The 21,749-nt window shown below is 47.8% G+C and overlaps 1 protein-coding gene across 4 annotated transcripts in view; it reads left to right on the top strand.

Moving 5' to 3' along the window:
• Ctif (cap binding complex dependent translation initiation factor) overlaps nucleotides 1–21,749 on the top strand; it is a 288,191-nt gene that overhangs the window by 154,178 nt on the left and 112,264 nt on the right. For all 4 annotated transcript variants that reach the window (XM_005005538.4, XM_013157177.3, XM_063231710.1 and 1 more), the window contains exon 7: nucleotides 3,484–3,560. In XM_005005538.4, coding sequence (XP_005005595.1) covers nucleotides 3,484–3,560 — 77 coding nt within the window. The remainder of the gene's footprint in view (nucleotides 1–3,483; nucleotides 3,561–21,749) is intronic.

Raw genomic sequence — 21,749 nt, 5'->3', positions numbered from 1 at the left:
ACTGGCACACAGTAGGCCTTCAGTGTTTGTTGATTGAAGAACAACCTGATATAAAGATGGATGGACAACTAGATGGGTGGTTGCTAACTCTTCCCTAATCAAAAAGGCTTCCCTGACTACTCCACACCACCTCACCTCTCTTTCCCTCATCCTTTTGCCTTGTCTTATTTTGCTTCATAGCAAAACAATCCCACTATCACATATATGTATTTGTCAGTTGTCTCTTTTTATCAGAGTGTGTACAACCCAAGAATAAGAATTTTGCTTAATTTTTACAGTAACCCTATGCATAGTGCCTACCGCATATTTATAGAATAGGTAGATGAATGGAAAGGTGGTGGCTGTTAGGATGGGTGGACAAATGCACGGGTAGGCGTGGTGAATAGGATCCTGTGGCCGGAGAGGCTTGTCACTCTCATCACAGTGGCAGCCGGTCTTAGAACAACCAGCATGCCTGATCTTTGCCAGGTGCTTTGCTCCCTCTCCTGCCACCTGCAGACTCAAGGTTTATTTTTTATAGCTGTCATTTCAGGGCAAGGCCATTCCCCTCCCCACCTGAGATTATTAACTGTCTGGGGCTGAAGTCCTGAGGCCAGAGCTCTGTTGGACCTGCCCTTGATCCCTCCAACCCCCGCCCCGCAGCCGCCCCCGAACAAGGGTGTGAGATCTCAGCCTCAGCCTGCTCTGTAATGGGCTGAGTTTACATAACATGTTCTGTAATCAGAGCAGTAATATGCTGCCCCTCGCAGCTGCACATTACACCTGCACTGACCTCCAGGTGGGAGTCTGTACATGTGTGCATATACATGCACGTGTTTCACATGCACTCTGCCGGGAAGGAGTAGGAGGAATATTCTCCCTCCCTTCCTTCCTGTAGGGGCTTGTTATGTATCATCTGCTTGTCTCTCAGGCACACTTATGGAAAGTAATCAGAGCTTAGACCAAGAAGGGGGCCACAGAAGGTAAGGTGTCTGCAGCCAGGTATCCCTTACCCATCTACAGAAGTTAAAGCTAAGCATCAGGGCCCAGTGGCCATCCAGATGGTGACAGTCCCGTCTACCTCAGGGCGATCTCACACACAGAATCAGCAGGGAGACCACAAAACTCTCCCTGTTGCACTGGGGAGAGGGCTCCTACCTGGGTGGGGCTCCTGCCAAGCTGGAAGCACCCAGACTTGTTAAGGAAAGAATTAGAGGCAGGACTGCTGGATACTTAAGGATGATTCTGACAAGCTGGGTTAATTCTCCATGTCTGCAAAGCAGGAAGGGGTCTCTGGTCTACAGCCAGAGCACCATCTGCTCTGGCCAGGCCACCAGGGGCCCCAACTGAGGCTCCTTTCCAAACTCCCTGTGAGTCATTCCTGTCATTGTGTGCCATTGTCTAGGACATGCCATCCTTTCCACCTCTATCTTACCGGTCCCATTTTATGGCACAGATTAAGGGAGTGATGAGGATAACTGTCCTTGTGGCTGGATGATCTTCTCTGAGGCCTGGGGACAAGTTAGGATCCCTGCTGAGGTCATGTCCAAAGGGCAGCTCCCCAGTGCTGTGGCCAGTGTGGAGGGAAGAGGCCAGGATGTGGGTCAGAGCCCAGGATTCTGAGGCCCGGCCGGAGGAGGCTGGCACCTTCGGCTAGTGCTATGCCAAGTGCCACAGGCAGCTCCGTCTGTCCAGCCTCAGAGCTGAGATCCCAGTCTGCTGCCAGCTCGGGAGGGAGCCTTGGCTTCCTGTCCATTGTCTACTTGGGGCACACCCAATGTGTTCCTGAAGTGACCTGCAGAGGGAGGAAGGGAGGAAGGGAAAGAGGGAAGGGGGCCAGCCCAGAGCTTGGTCAGGGTGGGAGAGGGGAAGTGAGAAGGGAAGACTGGGTGTTTTTCCTTGTTTGTGTTTTGTATTAAAGAAAACAAATAATATCCTTTGAGAAAACCATTAAACAAAGCACATCCTAAGGCCCCTGAGGCCCATTGTGGCGGCCTGAAGCCTGGAATTCATTCATGTCTTTTTGGCTAGATTGTTGGAAGCAAGAAAGATGGGGTGGGAGGGAAAGGCTGTCATTAAAACATAGTTTGGAATGTGTCTTTCCCCCTGGCCCCTAAATATCTGGTCTCTGTGCCCTCTTGACCCTTCTTCTTACCACCCCCCTGGGCAGAAATCCAGGACTGTTAATATCCCCCAGCCATCCCCAGTTGGAGGCTGAGTCTGGTGAAGGTAGAAAAGTGGGATGTTCTCAGTGGAGCCCCAATTCAGAGTAGGGTGTGTGCCACCTCACACAGCAGTCAGGGCTGCAGCCCACAGATCCATTATTGCTTGTTCACTGCATGACGTCTCTGGGCCTCAGCCTCCCTGCCCTCTGTATGGAGGCTGAGGCCAAATGCATGCCCATGGACCACTCTGCAGCCGACTGGGGTCTGGGACACCTCTCTACACCTGTGCCTGCCCACACCAGCCTGTCATAGTGCCGGTCACAGTCAGGCTGTATCATAGCGAGGCCCAGGTACCCCATACTCCACTCTGGGCTGCTAGAAATGGAGTGATAATACTCTCTGCCGTGTCATCATCATTCTTCCCATTGGGGGGGGGGGGTGGTGGGAAGGAGGTAAGAACAGAATTGGCCATCAGCCCAGCTTCTGCAATAATTCTGCCAGGCCTGGCATTTGCTGGATCAGGCCTGCATTCTAAGTGGAAGGTCTCTTTCCAAATGATGTCAATGTCTAAGGAGTTGTCATGAAGACAATATGCAAAAGACCATTCTTAGAATTCTCCCCAGTCCCTCCTTTGAAGTTTAAAACAGAATTTAGCTATTTGCATGTTTTCCCTAAATACTTCCCAGGCGATATAAGGAGAAAGGATCTTGGGTAAAAGCTTCCAGGGGAGCCGAGTTTAGGATTAGGAGGCAATTTTCCTCTGTTCACGGCAGACTCCATCTCCTGGGCCTCTCAACAGCACAGAGCAGAAGGTAAATAATATTTCCATTTTGTTAGGAAATTGGAAATTGGAGGAGCTTGCCCCTGCCCTATGGCCAGTGACTGTGTATCTGGTCCCCATGCGGGACATGAACAGCCCTCTGAGTGGGGGCTCCCTAGGAAGGGGGCTCCCTAGGAAGGGGGCTCCCTAGGAAGGGCTCCACTGGTCTCGCTTCACAGAGCCCAGCCCCCAATCAAAGGAAGGTGGGGGACATTCAGCACCCTCAACTTGCTGCCTCCTCTCTGGAAACCTTGAAATGTTCACTCAGGTTCTTTGGGCCTGAGTATCCTCACTTGTGTTGGACAGTTTGGACATGGTGAATTCTGGGGTCCCCATGATGCTCCCTGTTCTTTGAGTCTGAAATTCTGGCATCCTTCCCTGAGGAAGCAAGTTTGGATCTGAAGGTCAGAGCCCAGCCTCTCCCGTCTTCCTATCCCAGGTGCTGCTGTGCTTAGTGTGGTCCCAGATGCCCTCTGCTCTCTTAGAGGTTATTCACACCCACTCTCTCCCACATCCCAGGGCTACCACCCGATGCCCCATGAGGTGGAGATTGCGCACACCAAGAAGCTCTTCCGGAGGAGGAGAAACGATCGAAGGTAGGAGAGACCGTCTTGAGCATTGGATGTTCTTTCCCACATCAGTGTCTGTGGCTAAGTCAGTGCTGGCCTGTGTTACATTCTTCTATCTGTCATGAGCTAAGGTCAGTGGCCCAGCTGGCTTGGCTGTTGTTTGGGGATTCCCAAGATCAGCACTCATTCTGAAGAGTGAGTCCTTTGGAAGAGGGACAGAGGGCCACCATCGCTTCTGCATCTTCCTGGGCTTTTTAGGTCAGGGGAAGCATTCTACCCACCAACCTCTCAGCAGCAGCAGCGTCCTCAAGGAACAGGACCTGCCGGCCACATGTTTTGAGACATGGCCTCCAGGAGGCTCCTGGAGCTCATGAGTCCAAGGGCATCTGTCTTTCCTCTTTCAGTCACTGGGAATTGTTCCTGTGAGAACCAGCCGTTCTGTGACAGGCAACACACAGATAGCAATGGCTTGTGCCATTGTTCCCAATGCCCAGAGAAATGAACCAGGCCCTTTTGTGGAATTCAGAGTCCCCCCGAGTGAGAACCACAGGAGAGGAGAGGAGAGGAGTGATAAGGTGGCCGTGGACAGGAACGAGCAGTTGAGAAAGGCATGCATTGCGTTCTACAGGGCTTTCTTATTTGGGAAGTTATTCAATGCGGGTTAGGTAAAAAATCCGGGTGTAGAACAGTGTTTGTCATATACGATCATTTGTGCCAAAAAGGTGATCAGAGTGTATTTTTTGCTTGAACATGCATAAATTATTTCTGGATAAAAATCCAAAAAAAGAGAGAAAGAACAAAAAGGCTTATGCCTGAAGAATGAAAATGAGGTATTCCCCTGTGGGGAATTTATTCTTAGATAAAGGTGATAGCTGGTGGTTTTACCTTAAGTGAACAGAGAATGTTCTTGGAGACACGAGAAACAGCCAGCTGACATCCCTGGCTTAGAAAACTAGAAGTGCCTTCCCTGTGCTGTGTAACCGCCTCCTGGAGCCCCCCGGCTGCAGCTGACAGTGTCTCTGACCTTCCTTTACGTGCAGGCCTGGAGGAAGGGCTGCTAGATGGTGGCCACAATTTGGAGGTGGAGGGAGGGTACAGGTCACCCAAAATGCTTGTCAACTAACAGCGGATTTAGTGGGTGTGAAAACATTCACGGAGGACAGTAAATGTGCAACTAGCTGGGAGGCTAGTTGCAGCTCTGGCTTAGGCATCAGAACCACTAGGCACTTTATTTGGAACCACTAGGAAATGTGAGTTGAGAGAGTTGGACCAAGCCTGTCCTTCCTTGACCAGTGTACAGTTAATTGCATTGTGTTTGCTACCTTTTTTGCTGTGTGGCATCACATTGACCAATCCCAAAGTTGTGGGTTTCTGGCAGTGGAAAGAAAAAAGGAGCTGTCTCTAAAGGAGGAATAGGGTTCACAGGACTTGGGGAGATGTCGGGGAGAGGGAGGCCTTATGCCCACCTCCTCTGCCCTAGAGTGTGTGTGTCAGAGGTACGGAAAGTCCCCAAGCTTCTGAATGAGACAGCTTCTCCAGGCTCAGTAGTGGCATCCAGGCCAGCCCATATGTCCCTTTCTGGGCCAGGACGCTTTGCTCCACAGGAGTCCCCTGGACAGGGGCAGGCCTCCGGAAAGCAGCAGCATGACACAGGAATGTAGGAAGAAGGACCTGCATGACATGTGAGGGCTCGGGAGCCAAACTACCCCTTGAGCCACACTCATGGTAGAGAATGCCCAGGGTAGGTCAGCACACCTCGCAGAGGATGTGGACCGGGCCAGCATCCAAAGGGAGGCAATAAAGATGATTAAAGGGACGGAAAGTATGTCCTGTGAGGAGAGCTGGAGGGCTGGGGCCAGGGAAAAGGAAAGAACATTCTCACCATGAAATTTGTGAAAGATTTATGTGGAGGGAAGAGGGGCAGCTGCCTCTGTGTGCACAGGGACCCAACTAGACGACGTCTGCTGAAATGAAAGATGAGTTTTCAGTTGGACCAGTGACAGACTCGAGGGAAGGTCTTGGGTCTTCTGCAATTCTGTTGGGCCAGACTGCAGTTCAGGACAGCAGACATGCACTGAGCCAGAGCCTGTGCTGGCGGGACACCCATCTTTATTCCCATCCTGGAAGACAGAACAATTCATCACTCACAGCCAGGAACTGTTGTGGAGTCCCCAGGCAATGGGAACTCCATTGTCCCCCGGCAATGGGAACTTGCATGATAAGAGCTGGCTGCCTTATAGTTTAAGGACTCATTGTCTATAAGCAGGAGCCTCCAGAGTCCTGAGAAACACTATGATCCTGATAGTCAAAGAGTGGCTGCAGACTGTGACCAGCTCAACCCCAGCCCTCCCAGCTGATAACCCCACTAGCATCTTTGCTAAGTACTAAATCTTCATATTGCCCTTCATATTGCTAACTTCTGTGCAGGCTAACCTTCCCAATATTTGGGCTTTCAGCCACACTGAGAAGAGCTTACATTCCTGGAGCACATCACATAGCAAGGGAAGCAAAGGGTGTTGAACAGAATCAAGTTTGATGACCAAGGGGCATTTGCATCATGCTTCTGATCCTGGCCTCTGTCACTTGAAGGGAAGTGGCCAGCTGGGTCCCCTGCAGTCCCTCTGTCTCTCCTTAGAAAGCCTACAGCAGTCAGTGGTGTCCAACAGCTGCAGGCTCTGGGTAGTACAGGCAGGTAGCTGAACCTGAATTGTATGATCCTACAGCTGAAGGAGCATTCTCAAAGTGGGATCTAATCATCCTCTTCATCGACGTCTACCCATATCCCAGTCCCAGCTGGCTCTCTGGTGTTTCTGTGTACCCTTTATCTCCCCCTTGGAGGTGTGAGAGGCTTATTACAGAGCTGCATCATGTACAGTGAACGCTCATGCCCTAAAATGGGCATGGATATGGGAATCCCAACTTCTCTACACAGCTATTTTGGGATCTCAGCAGATTACTTTAGACTTTGAATACTCTATTTCTTCTTCTGTAAAATGGATCCGTGTCTTAGTTACCTTTCTCGTTGCTAAGACAGAATACCCAACACCCCATGTTAAAGGAGGAAAGATTTATTTGGCTTACAGTTCATAGAGGCTTCAGTTCGTAGTTGGCTGGCTCCAAGGCAGATGGACATTGCAGAGGAAAAATAGTTCATGACAGACAGAAGACAGCAAAAGCAAGTAAGCAGGTAGAGACAAGCCCTGACCACAGCTTTGTCTATCCCTTATATTTTACTCATGCTATCCTTAAAGTGGGTAATACACCCTTAATTCTAGCATCTCACAATGAATCAATCTCTGCATCACATCCTTGATCCCAGCAGCACAAATCCTAGATCCAGCCACCTCCAAAAAGCCCCAGTTACGACAGCAGGAGGCTTTGGGGGGACATCTAGACACAGCCATAACAGTTCACTGATTGAGATAATTGGAAGAGCTCATTCTTATAAAGCACCTAAAATGGTTTTATAACAATCTACTCCAAGTCAGAGGGAATCCAGGTGCCAGCAAGCATTTCCAGTGAGTGTCCAGTGGAAATGTTTGTAGTGCTGCCTGGGGCTTTCTCACACACACACACACACACACACACTACCACTACCACCACCACCAGTGATGTGCTGGGTGTTCCTGAACCCAAGAAGCCTTTCCCTGCTCTCCTTCCAGGTCTAAGGCACTGGGATCAGTTGTCCCTTCTAGAGCAGCCATCTCCAAGCTCCACTTCCCTTCTCGTGGGCTGCTTTGAGAGTCTGTGATTAAAACTGACTTGTGGGTGTCTTTCCCCTGTTTTATGGAGAAAAAAATTAAGGTCTTAGATGGTTCAAAGGTTTTCTCCTTAAGAATTTTCTCAGAATTTGGACAACTGGTAACTCCTTATTTATTTTTGGAAACTAATAACAGTTGGCAAGTTTCAGGCAAAATTATGCATTTTATGATATAAATGTAATAAATGAATATTCCATGCATTCCCCAAAGAGCAGTATGGCTGTGGGTGCTCTGTCTGCCCTCACCCTGCTAGAGATAGGAAGGAAGAAAGTCAGCCAGGGTTCGTCTGCCTCCCCGCCAAAGCTCTCTGTCCTTAGACGCAGGGTAGAGGAGCAGATTTACTAGAGGGCTAAAGTCCTGGCCTACGGCTCCTGTTCACCTTGAATGATTCCCTCACTTCTGGGAGTTTTCTCAGCTCCCCTCCCCACTCCCATCACATTTTAATAGATGAGCAAACTGAGATACTGGAGAAATGCTTACTCCTTGTTCCGTGGACAACAGAATCTGGCGTGGAGATTGGCTTTTTAAGGAATTTTCCTTTGAGAAGGAGAAGCAGCAGCCAGAGGTTGAGCTGCAGTGCAGGTTTAGTGGGGAGTTCTAAAATTGACCCCAAGTGGAATGACAGGGCAGGCTTTATACCCCTGTGGGCTGTGGATGGGCTGAGTAACCTCCTTTACCCAGGGCAGTTGCATGGTGGGTGGAAGAGGAGGCATGTGGGCAGTGCCTTGCAGCCAGCACCATTGAGCTGTCCAGCTAGGACTGATTGAGCTATTGTCAGGGCTGTGTTTGTGCCTAGGAAACACCAAAGTGCAAGGGTGGCCTCTGCTGTCAAAGGCCTGAGCTGGAGCTTGCATGTGGCATGCTCTTCCCACAATCAGCCAGAACAGCTGAGGAGCATTCACGCATTCATACAGAGGCAGCTCAGAGAAAGGAGTGCTTCTGGAATGCTTTCTGGAGGAGGTAGCAGTCACAGCACCAGTGAGACTCAAGGAGGACCTGGAATGGCAAAGTGTGAGAGGAACGTGAACTCCACAGCCAGGCGGGAGCTGGAGCCAGGGGTCCCTAGGAGGTGCCCCACACAGCTCCCTAGAAACAGGCAGAGATGGGTGGAGCTCATTACCCACAATGAGCTGAGCAGGAGGGAGAAGCCAGAGCCCGCTGGCTCCAGTGATCCCCTGCCCAGGCTGTTAGGAGTCTCTGCAGATCCTGTAGACTCCGACGCCTGGCCTCTTAACAATTAGAGTAACGCAGCTAATGCAGTCATTAGCGGTCTGTTGCACAGTGCTTGCCCCTGTGGCCAGGGAGACAGAAGAGACATTCTCCAAATTAATTGGCTTCATTAAGTGAGGTCTCAGAACAGTTAATTTACTTCACATGCAAAGCAGATGGAAAGGAAGAAAAGAATACCTTGGCCACCTCAGCTAGTGTCAGCTGGCTGTGCTGGGTGAGAGACAGGAGCAAGGAGTCCCTCTGGAGTGCAGAGCTGGACCACATGCTGGATGTTGTAGGATGCTCATAGCCTCTGTTATACAACGGACCATGACTGTAGCTTGGTGGCCTCTAACTGTACAACCGGTTAAGAATCTGTCCCTCTGGGGCTGAGGATTTAGCTCAGCAGCATAAGTACCTGCGTTGCAAGCAGGTGGTCGTGAGTTCAATTCCCGGTACCGATAAAAAGAAAAAAAAAAAGAATCTGTCCCTCCCTCTTTCTTGACCAACACATACTCAAACCTTAAGTGTCACCCATCAGATTTGGTTTTATAGGCTCTTTGGGGCATCATCTAAGCCACTAATAAAAACAAATAGGCTCTCAGGAATTGGGATGGTGGATATGCAACTTTGCAAGTATGTTAAAAATTATGAAATTCTATGCTGGAGAGTAAAACTTTATGGGATATTAATTATGTCAATTAAAGAAAAAAATCGAAGTGAAAATTTTAACTCCCAGAATGGAGTGATAAAATCAGACTCTTGAAATACCTTGATGTTCACAGTGTTCCCTGAATGTATCAGCCAAGTAATCTTTTCAAAAAAACATGCAGGTTTGGTCTGGCTGTGATTTGGTCTATAAACTTGTGGTAGAAATCACTAATCACCTTTTTTCTTGCACACCATATGGTTGGAAGAGATTTTATACATATACATAAATACACACACACACACATATAGTTTTGCTTTTGAGACAGGGTTTTACTATGCAGTTCAGACTGGCTTTGAACTCACTTTGTAGCCCAGGCTGGCTTTGAACACTCAGCCATCTCTCCTGCCTCAGCCTCCTGAGTGCTGGAATTACAGGCGTGCACTATAGATATAGCTGATATCTACATTTCTGTAGTTTTTGAAAATATACATATAGCTATCGCTGAAGAGGAAGAGAGACGGGGAGGAGAGAGAGAGAGAAAGAGAATGAGAATTGATTATGAGAGTTGGCTTAAGAGATTACAGAGACTAAAATGTCCTGTAGTCCTCCAGGTCCTGCAAGAGCATCACTGTGTGGAAACCAGTGGCAGAGTTCAGCCCTAGTTCAAGGGCTGAGACCGGGAGTGCCTATGTCTGAGCCCAGCATTCACTAATACAGGAAAACATGTAGAACTCTCCGCTGCCTTTTCATTCTATTCTAGCCCCTAATATGTTAGATGACATCTGTTCACAGTGGTGATGGTAGGTCTTCTTTAATGAGTCAACTGAAATGCTCGTTTCTTGTGGAACCATCCTTCACAGACACACCCAGAAATATTTTACCAGTTATCTGGGCATCCTTAGCTCAATCAATTTGATGCCTAAGATTTGCCATTCCTCAAGTATGGTCAGGGGTCGTTTATGACCTCACATGAAGAGTTCTCTCCTCATGACCAATTTTATCCCATCCTTCAGGTGGAAAGGTAAGGACTCAGAGCCCAATCACTGTCTTTTGACCTCCTCTTAGGCCTGAGCATCCTACAGAAGCATAACTGGTTCTGCCTTTCCTGGGCCAACTCTGGTTCTCTCAGGAAAGGCAAACTTAGTATTTGGTAGGCTGCTTTGTTCATTTATCCCTTAATTTTACATCATTCACTCTATCAGTAACTTCCTGCTTCTCTTCCTTTTCTTACTCTGAATTTTAAAAATATAATTTTAGAGTTGTCATTAATATTTTTAAACCCCACTCCTTGGTGCTGCTCCAGCCCAGGCTCTGATGGTCATCAGGGATGGGGAGGGAAGACCTTTGTTCCATTCTGGAAGCTATCCTCCACTTCACGTCTCGCTCATGGGTGAAGGGTCTGAGCATGCCCAGTGCCTCCTGAGATGCCTGTCTTCAAGCTTCACAGCTGCTTTCTGGAGTCTGCCACTCTCCTTAGCACTTAGCTATTGATCCATTCATCACAGGGTCTTTCATCCTACACAGATGAATAAGTCTCTCAGAACTTGCCCACCAGAAATTGATCAGGAATTAACTAGTCAAAGTCCTGCATCTACCCATCAGCTCATTCCTATGAGTTAGGCCTTTTAGAAGTCAATTGGTAGTTGGACATGGTGGCACACATCTTTAATCCCAGTACTTGAGGCTGAGGCCAACCTGGACTACAAAGTGAATTTAAGGCCAGCCTGTCTCAAAAAGAAGTGCAGTTGATCCTCAGCACTCATGAGTTTCGTATGGCAGGTGCCCTATTTGCTAAAACTTCTCTCTGCCACCAAAGTCAACATCCACCTTGTTTATGTGGTCAGTCACCATCATGTGCAGAGCAATAGATAAAATTTGAATTGTGCAGCATGTAGGTTCCCAGCTGAGGTCAAATAAGGTGACACCCTGCGGTCTTGTCTCAGTTTGCATATTGCAGACAAGCATTCTTTTCGTGGTATATTTTGTGCTATGGTTTCCACATTTGTGTGCTTTTTGCTAGTGACTTTCCTGCTTAAAATGGCCCCCGGCATTGTGCTGAAATGCTGCCTACTCTCCCTAAACATGAGGAGACTGTGATTGCCTTACTGAGAAATGCTAGTGTTAAATAAGCTTCATTCAGGTATGGTGCTGTTGGCTGTGAGGTCAGTGATGTATATTAAATAAGGGGTCTTCAAACAAAACACATACAGTGAGGTTAGGCGTTGGTCAGTTGTTGAAAATGCTGTGACCAGAGACTTGCAGGAACCTAACTTTGTATTTTCCCTAAGAGTAATAGTTCAGCATTCACTAATTCAGTATTTGGGTGACCTTATAGAATGTAACTACCGGGAATAATGTGAAATCAGCTGTGTTGTGGTGATGGGCTTTTCAGATCCAAGTGATGCATCTTGTTTGTATGGCAGTGGCAGTGCAGCCGGGGGGACAAGCGGGAGCCAGGGGACATTCCCTCTGCTTGTCATCACCCTGCTTCTTTTCCCTCTTCATTTGTGCCATCCTGGGATGACACCATCACGGAAGCCCTCGCAGGAAGCTCAGTGCTGAAGTGACTGTCATTGCCATTCTGTCATCAGGAGCCCGGGGACTGCGAGACAGATCCATGCTCACATTGCCCACGGTTTCTCTTTCTATCCCAGCAAGGAAATTGCCCTCATTAAGTCCCTGCTAAAGATAGATAAGAAAATGGGACAGGCAAACCCCCACCTGGCAGGCAGCCCTGTCAGATTCTGAGCAAAATGAGTCAGATAGGAATTATTTTTAGGATCCTCTCCTCCTCCCTCACGCCCACCCCCAAGCAGGCTCACTTGGAAAGAACAGCTCCTTTCTTCAAGCCATGGGTCCCGGTGCATGTTTGATTTGATTACAGTGGAACCCCAGACACACCTAAAGAAGACCCCAGGCTTTGCACAGATAATGATGGTCCAAGTAATCCTCTGTACGTGCAGCTGCTCCGCCCAGCCCTCTGGGCAGAAGCTGCCAAGAAGGTCCCCATCGGGCTGGCCCACCCTCTCCTACTGGCAATCTAACTTCCCTGGTGCCTTTCTTTGTTCCTCTTTCTACACTCACTTTCAGCCTCACACAGAGTGAGAAAGAACCATGGAAGGACCATCTTGTCCCTTGCCCAGGACCCACATCCATGTGGGGGCCAAAGAGACCCAAGAGGTGGTCTGCCATGCATTTTGACAGCACTCTTGGGTCCCAGTTTTTCCCACTAGGCAATGGGCATCTCCCAGCTCTGTGTCCACTTGTCTGTTTTCCTGTTTTGTTCACTCTTGTCAGCTTTTCCCCAGCTATTCAAATTCATTCAGACCCTGTAGCAAAGCAGAGAGTCCCAGGGCCGAGAAAGGTGATTAAAGAAAGGAGTCATGGGTACATGGGCTTGGGGACCAGGAGGGCTGCTGGCCAGAAAACTGGTAAGACGGATAAGGTCACATTGTAATGTTTTTATTTGACAGAAATCGTCGTAAATATTTGATCAAAGAAGGATGACCACAAACTACAGAAACATTTAAATTTTAAAAAATGATTACAGTAAAAGACACATTGCCATTAATCCTCCTAAAGGTCCTCTAAATACTCCCCATGCTTCAGACACACTTGTCTCACCGTTCTTTGAAGTGTGGCTTCTACTGAAATAAGATTTTTTCAAGTTTAGACATTCAATGTATTTTTCAATCACCCCTTGTACATCCTCAGAAAATACGAGTCTCCTCTTCTTCCTGATGTTTGTATGGAGGATCCTTGTGCTGTCATCCATGTACAGGGTCAAACATGTTGAGCCAGGAGTTGTGGCACCTGTACTTTCTTCCTTGTGTGTGATCTGGAGCAATTCCTTTACCCTCAGGGTCACAGTTTTCTCAGCTATAAAATGGGATTGTTGTTCCAGCTCTCAAACATGTTAGAAAGCGTATAGGACTGAAAATGAAAGACTCTTCCTAGGAATATTGTCTTCCATAATCATGGGATGGGAAAGACAGAACTGAGACCATGCCAGAGGCTGTCTGTGGGTCTCAGTGCAAATAACTAGTGTCTCTTGTGTGGTTGACTCATGTGTCCTCTCGGAAAGTTCCAAAAAAGGAGGTCATGTGTATTCTCGTGTGTACATCTCCCCCACCCCATACCTGGTCCATGTCTGCACCCTGGCCCCCACGCTCTGGCACCTAGCTACTGGGAATTGAACACTGCAAGGTATGCAACAGGAAGCACGTTGTTTCATTGTTTCTGAGGGTCTTTCTGCTGGACCCCCCAACCAGCCTAGAAGTCACTCAGCCATTCCACAAGTAGTTCCTGGAATTCACTGTGCCGGAATACTGTTTTAAAACTTATCTTAGCCACTTTCTCATTACTGAAATCACAATTTAAGGAAGGACAGGTTTATTTTGGCTCGCATTTCAGTCATGGCTGCAAGGCAGGACGTCATGGGACAGAAACATGGAGCAGCAGCTGCTCACCTCATGGCAGCCTGGAAGGAGATGGAGAGAGTGAAGCAGGGAGCAGGGAAGGGAGGTAAATCCTTTCAGGCCATATCCCCAGGGACCCTCCTCTTCCAATCAGACCCTCCTCCTAACAGCCAGTCAGCTATGATGCCCCTCTCATACAGTCACCTTCTAAAGGTCTCACTTATGATCACGTGAGGCTTTAGGAAGGCGTCTAGATATAAACCATAACAAGCATTAGACAAATACTAGTTCATATAATCTTCCCAGAATCCCAAGGAATGTTGTGGTATTTTTATTTCCATTTTACAAAGTAAAGAAAAGCAACTCAAGTGACATGGCCTCAGTGCCGTGACCTGGCCAGCTCTCTGCCCCAAAACTTCCCTACACTCCCTACTCTGCATAGTCTCCCTCCCTGGCTCCTCACCACCCTCTGCATATGCACTGATGGACCACAGATCGGCTTTGTGCACAGGGGTACTCAAGACAGCATGCTCTTCATTATGGGAGGCAGTTACAGTTTTTATGTGTGCTAGGGGAAGGGCCATGACATCATTCAAAGGACTGAACGAATGATTGAATGATTAGACTTTGGACCAGACCTCATGCCCAAGGTCAGTCCTGCCCAAAGACTCCTTCTCTGAGGTGAATAGTTCATGAGTGAATCTATTTAGGAAGTCCCTGCAATAGGCCAGTGTTGATAGGTTACAAGGGTCCCACTTGGTAAGAGGCTAGAGAACGGGTGTTCCAGAGAGGTGGGGTTCTCTCAAGAGAGGACTTCCTCCAGTGCCAGTTCCCCCAGTCCCAAGGGGGCAAGCCCGGGGCATAAGGGGTATCTTCCACTTGCCAAGGCTCCCCAGCAGGGACCAGGGCACAGGTTTTAAAAATACCAAGGAGCCTTCCTGGCCAAGTCAGCATTTTTACCCTGAGCTCCTAAGGCTATTTCTGAGTCTTCTCAGTAACATAATTTTAGCCATTTAATCCAGTGAGTGTGTTTTGGGGAAGCCAAGGTGGCCTCTGATAGGGTTTGAATTATTTTGAGAGGTCCTGGTTTCCAGAAGTGATGCAGGGTCTCAATTAGGCAAGACACTAGCAAACAAAAATAAAATAACTCAGGAAGACAGGCTCCTGGGTCCCCAGAGGTGATGCCTGTATATAGATAGCACCCAGGGGAAAAGTTAAGGGAGGGGCTCTCCTGGGTGCACCGTGGCCATCTCTGAATGGCAGCTGGTGCTGTCTCCTCCTCTCTGCACACCTTAAGGGATCTGAATGCCCATAAAAATGTGGGCAAGATGAGGCTGCCTATTTTTTCCAAGTAGCCTGGGTAAACAGACAGCTTAGCACCAGGAGGAGATAGGTCCAGATCATAGCAGGCTCTGTAGATCTACTTTGTAGGTAGACATTCCAATTCACCAACAGTTTGTGAGGAGCTTAGAGGTCTTTGGAAGAATTACTCAACAGTTCATACAAGCGCCCTCTACCAGGTCCCCATGTTCACTGTGGGCTTGGTGTACCCCGCCTATCCTCCCAACCTGCCATCACACTCACCTCTCGCCTGGTTAGTCCCTAGTCCTTTCTTAGGTTCTTTTTCTAGCTCACTCCTGTCCCCTTGCTGCCTGTCCTTTATACCAGGATCCCCTCATCTGGCCCTAACTCTTGTTGGCTTCTCTGCTCAATCCCTTCCCACACTTTTTCTTCAGATCCTCATCTGTCTTCCCTTGATCCTTTCCGACCTTCTCATGGTTGTCTAGGTAGGTCAGGCCAAGCCCAGGGTGAGAAAAGTTTCCCTGCCACACACTCACCTGGAGCAGGTGTAGCAGCTGAGGGATTCAAGGATGGGCGGGAGACTCATTATCTGTGTCACGGAGGGCAACCTCCTATATCCTGAGTCACCTCTCTGTCCAGGTGGTTGAGGTGACCAGAACAAAAGCAGCAGCCCCAGCCAGCACTGTCTGCATCAACCCCCTCCCTCCGGAACACCACTGCCCTTGAATTGACTTCAAACAGTCTTTCAGCTTGAAAGAGAGGATTTAGGGGACAAAGGATCCAATTTCAGACTTTTACTTGTTGGGCCGACACTGAGCTTGGGAAAGGACATATGTGTAGACTCAAACAAAGATGAAAAATGTTTTTAGAAAGAAAAACCAGGAGTTGGGACTGTGTGCATTTTGCCTGGTGGCCCAAGTAGCCACATTGAGTATGTGTTCCAGACTGGCTCAGCCTGTGGCCTATCAGGGAGCATGTGACTCCACATGGTCACCCTGAACAAGAAACCTGGTGGCTTCAAACCATGAGCTGCAGCTGTGGTCCAGACAGCTTCAGTGGGGACACTGGGGACAGCAGAGAAAAAGATTCAGGCTTTATCTGATACTTTAGAGGGTTGGAGATGCTCAGGCAGTAGTGAGGTAGTGCAGGTCACCATTGGGATACCTCTAGGCACAGATGCAAGGCTGGCTCCTCTCATAGCCACATAATCCCAAACCCTGATCCCTATCCTGCTGCTCTTCCTGGGACAGTAAGGCAATCTCAGCCCCCTTCCCTAGCAAACTGGTCTATTTTGAGAGTGCTACCTGACTCGGCGAGCAATCAAGAACAATTATCCCCACCTCCTCAGCCACCCCCTTATGATATAATGAGAGTGAACCCACCTCCCTCTACTCCAAGCAGTCCTTGGTGCCCCAGATTTACTGTCCCTAAACCTTGTGTTGTGAACTAGAGTATCTTGGGTTGACATAGCTTTAATGGGTATCTCAGGATAGGTCACTTTCAGAAGTATTTGGTGGCTGCCCAGAGTTAGGAGAACTGTCTAGTTTCCTGCACACTAAGACACTCCCATGAGTGGGAAGTAGGTGGGGCTGAAGGGTTTATATTTTTTCAAAGGACAACTTTTATCTCCCAAAAACTGAAAACCATCCCTTGTGAGGTGAACACCCATTTATGTACCAGTGCCTTCATTCCCTGGAGATCTCACAACATGAGCCACACTACAAGGCCCCGTTCCACCCAAAGGTATAGATGGCCCTTGGAGTGTACTGAATTGTCTACTGTGGATTGGAATCTTGCATTGTTGGAGAATGATGTGCAAGGTAGGTTGGAGATATGCGATCTCAAAGCATTGCTTCATCTCTCTGAGGCCCATACATGTCTCAGCTATACAACAACATATTTATCTCATATCTACAATTTGCAGTTCAAATGAGTTAATGCTAGGAAAGCAGGTTGGAATTTGAAGGGCTACACAAACAGGATTTAGTGCCTGTATTTGTATTATATACATGGCTGTATTTGTAGTTGTGTGAGTATGTGTGTGTGTGTGTGTGTGTGTGAGTGTGTGTGTGTGTGTGTGTGTGTGTGTGTGTGTGTGTGTGGCTGCTTTACAAACTCTGCCAGTCATCACTGCCAACAATAATTTGCTGGAGATGGAGCTGGATGTTTGTAGTGGTTAACTATTGCTACATAACAAATTACTCCAAAATATAGAGCTTAAAACAACAAACATAATCTCACTCAGTTTCCAAGGGTCAGGAATCCAGGAATAGCATGACTATATGGTTCTGGCTTAGGGTTTCTGTTGAGACTGTGGTCAAACTGTGAGCCAGGCATGTAGTCATCTGTAGGCCCAGCTGGGGTTCACGAAGTTTCTGTCAGTTAAAGATCTGCCTGTGAGCTCACTCGCCAGGTTGTTGGTGTCTCAGTTCCTCTCTCGATGTTGGTTGCAAGGTAGATCTCTTTATAGACATGTTCAGGATATGTTCATGACAGCAGCTAACTTCTCTAAGGGTATGATCCAGGAGAGGAACAGATGGGTAGCCAGGCAGACAGACAGACACCAAATGGAAGCTGCAGATTTTTTTGTACCAGCAAATGTTAAATATGACACACTATCATTTCTTCTGGATTCTGTTGGTCACATAGACTAACCTTAATGTAATGTGAGAGGGAGCTATCCAAGGGTCTGAGTTGCAGGAAGTAAGGATGGTTGAGGCCCATCTTGAAGGTTGGTGATCACAGCCACCCAGTGTCCCCCAGTGACTCATACCCCTCCTCCACACAGAATATATTTGCACCTCTCACTGTCTCATTTGATGACAGTATCAGTTCAGAGTCCAGAATCTCATCATCTAGTTCCTGTTCAGATACGGATCTGATTCTTTGGGGATAGTTCGCAAGTTCAGTTCCATCTTGATCTGTAGGCCAGTGGTTTAAGTGGACTAGTTAGCTGCCCCATTCCATGCCCAATGTACACCAGTGGGACAGGGATGGGACACCTGCCATATACACTCAGCAGGGGAGGAAGAGAACACATAAAAACCTTTGGTTCTGAGCAGTTGTGAAATCCAGCCAGAGAAATGTTGAAAGTTCCTTGAGTAGAATTCAGTCCTGTTCTTGCCAAGGAGTATGACTCCATGTGGCTCTGTCTCCATCTTCTACCTTCTCTGTCTCTGCTATGATTGCTGCCAAGTCACTGGCCCCACTGAATACTCTGGATTTTTGCTCATGCCTCCAAGTCATCCTTCCCCTGTCTCTAAGAGGTTGCATGTATTTGCAGCTCATTTTCTTAGCTAGCTTTCTGCTGGTAGAATCTTAGGGGTGAAGCACTTCTGTTTTCATTTTGTCACCTCTATCTCTTTCAACCCAACATGCTCCCACTAATACAATTCTTTGAAAAACTTTGTGTCTTGGGGGCTGGGGATTTAGCTCAGTGGCATAAGCACCTGCCTTGCAAGCAGGCAGTTGTGAGTTCAATCCCTGGTACCGATAAAAACGAAAAAGACCAAAAACAACAACAACAAAAAAAAAACAAACTTTGTGTCTTCTGTGAATCCTGTTAGGTTCTATGTCACTAAATAAAGTCCCATCCCCAATCTCTTCAAGCCCCTACTTTGGGCTTCTGGAGAGGAACAGTGACCTTCAGCTTCTTAATGCTCTGCTGCTGGACTGAGAAGATAGGAGGCCCACACCTTTCAATCTTTAAGACTTATTTGTCTGGCTGAATAGTGCTCGGTGGCACCACCTTTGCTCTTTCTAAGATCTCGACAAAGGGTTTTAAAGTCACCCCACCTGCCCCATTTTTAGGTCTTGCTTTCATGAGAGCGCTTGGACTTGATCTTTACCCAGAAGTCATTTCCTAATTTTAGCATCATCTGCCATCTGGAAAGTCTGGGAATATTCAAATCTAACAACTTCTGATTCTTTTTTTTTCCTCTCACAGTTCTTCTTTTAACTTGTCTCTCTCCTCTCACATTTTGCTACACCCAGCAAGAGGAAACCAAGCGGCACCTTCGGCACTCACTGGAAATCTCCCAGCGAGGCCACACTAGCCATTAGCTATATTTTCTCCTGTTCGCCTCACTGCAAGAGGCAGAGCTGCTGAGCATTCTACTCCTGTGCAGAGCAAGAGGGCCTGGCTTCCAGTTCCCAATGATCTATTTCTCACTTCCCTGAAAGCCCTCACCATCAGTCTCCTCGGAATCTGTATTTCTCCTAGTAGATGCTCCACGGCCCTCGAGGTTTTCACTAATGCTCACCTTGAAATCTCCCAAGTTCCTGTTCACTTACCAAGCCCAAAACCATGCCCACATTGTAGGTTTGCTTTAGCAGCATCTCACTTTCAGGTGCCAAAAGCTGTATTGATTATCTCATGTTATATAACAAATTAGCCCAAAATTAGCAACTTAAATAACAAGCATTTATCATCTCACATAGGTTCAGAGGGTCAGGAATCTGAAAGCAATTTAGCTGGGTCACTCTGACTCAGGATTTATCTTGAGATTGTAGTTGGCAAGAATGGTAACCTACTGAAGGCTTCGTTGAGATGGATCGAAAGGCCTACTTGCAAGCTTACTGATGTGGCTGCTGGCCCGCCTTGCTTCTCACTGGCTGCTGGCTGGGGGCTTCATTTCCTTGCTGTTGAGTTTCTCTGTGGGGTGCTCATGACTGAACGAGGGGAGAAAGAGGAAGAGAGGAAGATAGAAATAGAGGCAGAAGGAAAGAGACGAGAGAGAGAGAGAAACAGTCTGGTTTTGTAGCCTAGCTTCAATGCAATGTATCATTCCTTCTGCCATACTGTATTAGTCCCACGCCTACCCTGTACAGTGTAGGAAGGGACTGAACAAGGGCGTAAATAGTAGGGTCAGAGACCCCTGTGGTCACCTTTGTCTAGTTGGAGTTCTCCCTGTATAACTACTGTGATTTCTTTGTTCTTTTTCTTTATGATGTAGGAAAAACCAACAATCACTTTGAATAGGTTGAAGTTTTTTGTGTTTGCCTTTTTTTTCTGGTTCAACTTCAGATCTGTCCAACAATGCCTTCTTTATCGTGTTCTCTATGCTCTTTACTTCCGTCCTTTCTATCCATGGTTCCTCTCAGTAGTGGAGCATGAGTTAGAAAGTCTCCTCCCTGGGAAAGGTCTGGATGCTGTTGCCTTCAGGCCATTCCTATGCCCCAAGGGATCAAGTAGGTGGCTCCAGGAACGTTCCAAACAACACACGTGCATACACACACACACACGTGCATGCACACACACATGCACACAAATGTTCCCTTACACTCTATAACCTAAACGCTTATAAAAAGTTGAGCTTTAATTGGGAGCCTATTGAAATACTGGAATCTGTCAGACACTGACAGAGAAGACTTCCTTGAGTAGGTGGGAAAATATACCAATATTAATAACATGAATAAAAATGTCTTTCCTGCCAGGTATGGTGGTGCACCCTGTAATCCCAGCACATGCAAAACTGAGGCAGGAGGATCCCTAGGAGTTTAACATTAGCCTAGACAACAAAGTGAGTTCAAGACTAGCCTGAACTGCACAGTGAAACTCACTCTCAAAAAGGCAGGGGAAAAAGTGTCTTTCTCATCTCTCTCAGAGCATCCTCAAATCAGGCCTGGGAGATAGGATGAGTGACAGCCAGTGTCCTCCTAATAAGAGTGAGGTAGATGAGATATAGAGAGACCACGCAATTTGTCCAAGGCCTTGCAGATCTGAAGCTCATCTGAGATATCTGGATGTCTGCATTCCTTTCCACAAGATCCTGGAACAGTGGCCCTGGGCAGGGAATGTGTGCTTCATTTCATCCCTCCAGAAGAAGAGGCAGCCTGGAGTTGTCTGCCCATGAGTGAGGCTGGTCCTGCCTAGAAGACCACATATCATAGGCTTCAGAGTTTTGGGGAGAGGAGAGAGATTTCTCAGAACTGGAAATGTTTTGACAAGTGTGATGAAAGATTATGAGCCACCACATAATAGTGGACAACAGTGAAGAACAAAAGAGGGCTCCTTTGATCTTCCCTTTCCAATCTACCCAAATGCCCTTCCCTTTCTTTGAAGGCATCCTTTAGGAGACTCTGTCCCTACATGGAGTCATTGGAATGATGTAATAATAAGCTCCACTTTGTCTACAGTTGTGCTGCCCAAATGCAGTCACCACAACCACCTGTGACAATTTCAGTTCATCAAAATTAACTCAGTTTCACTTCCTAAATCACACTGGCCACATTTGAAGTCTAGCCACACGTATCAGCCGCTGCTGGGGACAACACAGATATAGGACATTGTTATCGTCATGAAGGGCTTGGTTAGGTATCCCTGCTCTGCAAAAACTTCCTTGGCACAGAAGAGAGGCAGGCACAGGACAGTTGGGAGAGGAGAGAAAAGTGAGGGAGAACAATCTGGAAGGTTCTGAAGGCCGGTAAGAAAAAAAAAGGGGCATCTGAGAAAGACACAAGTGCTCACAGGGCAGATGGTGGCCACCAAAAGGGCTTAGGAAATATTGGCTCCTCTCAAATTGGGGCTGGGATGAGGGACAGTACTCAGCCCACTGGGGACTCAAAATTTAAGAGGACACCCAGTACAATGTGAAGTTCTGAACTCAGTCTGGGCCATCAGAACCTCCAAGAGTGAGGCGGCCTTCCCCAACCCAATGGTGATATCACGAAGAAGACTGGTGTGCAGCTATACCTATGGGTGACACAGGCAAAGCCTTTGGAATGGAGGAGGCTCCCACCCAGCCATGGCCATTGGGTCTTTCCTTGCTGTAGCCTCGGCTCATTATACTGGAGTGGGGCTCCTTGATCCATCACTCCTGGAAAATCTTGCACAAGTCTTGTCCCAGCAGCGTCTTCCAATAGACACCCAGCT

This window comes from Cavia porcellus, unplaced genomic scaffold (genome assembly GCF_034190915.1).
Source record: "Cavia porcellus strain 051 isolate PalLab524CR breed Dunkin Hartley unplaced genomic scaffold, mCavPor4.1 scaffold_20, whole genome shotgun sequence".
NCBI classification, from domain to species: domain Eukaryota; kingdom Metazoa; phylum Chordata; class Mammalia; order Rodentia; family Caviidae; genus Cavia; species Cavia porcellus.
This window is presented reverse-complemented; position numbering and strand designations above follow the sequence as displayed.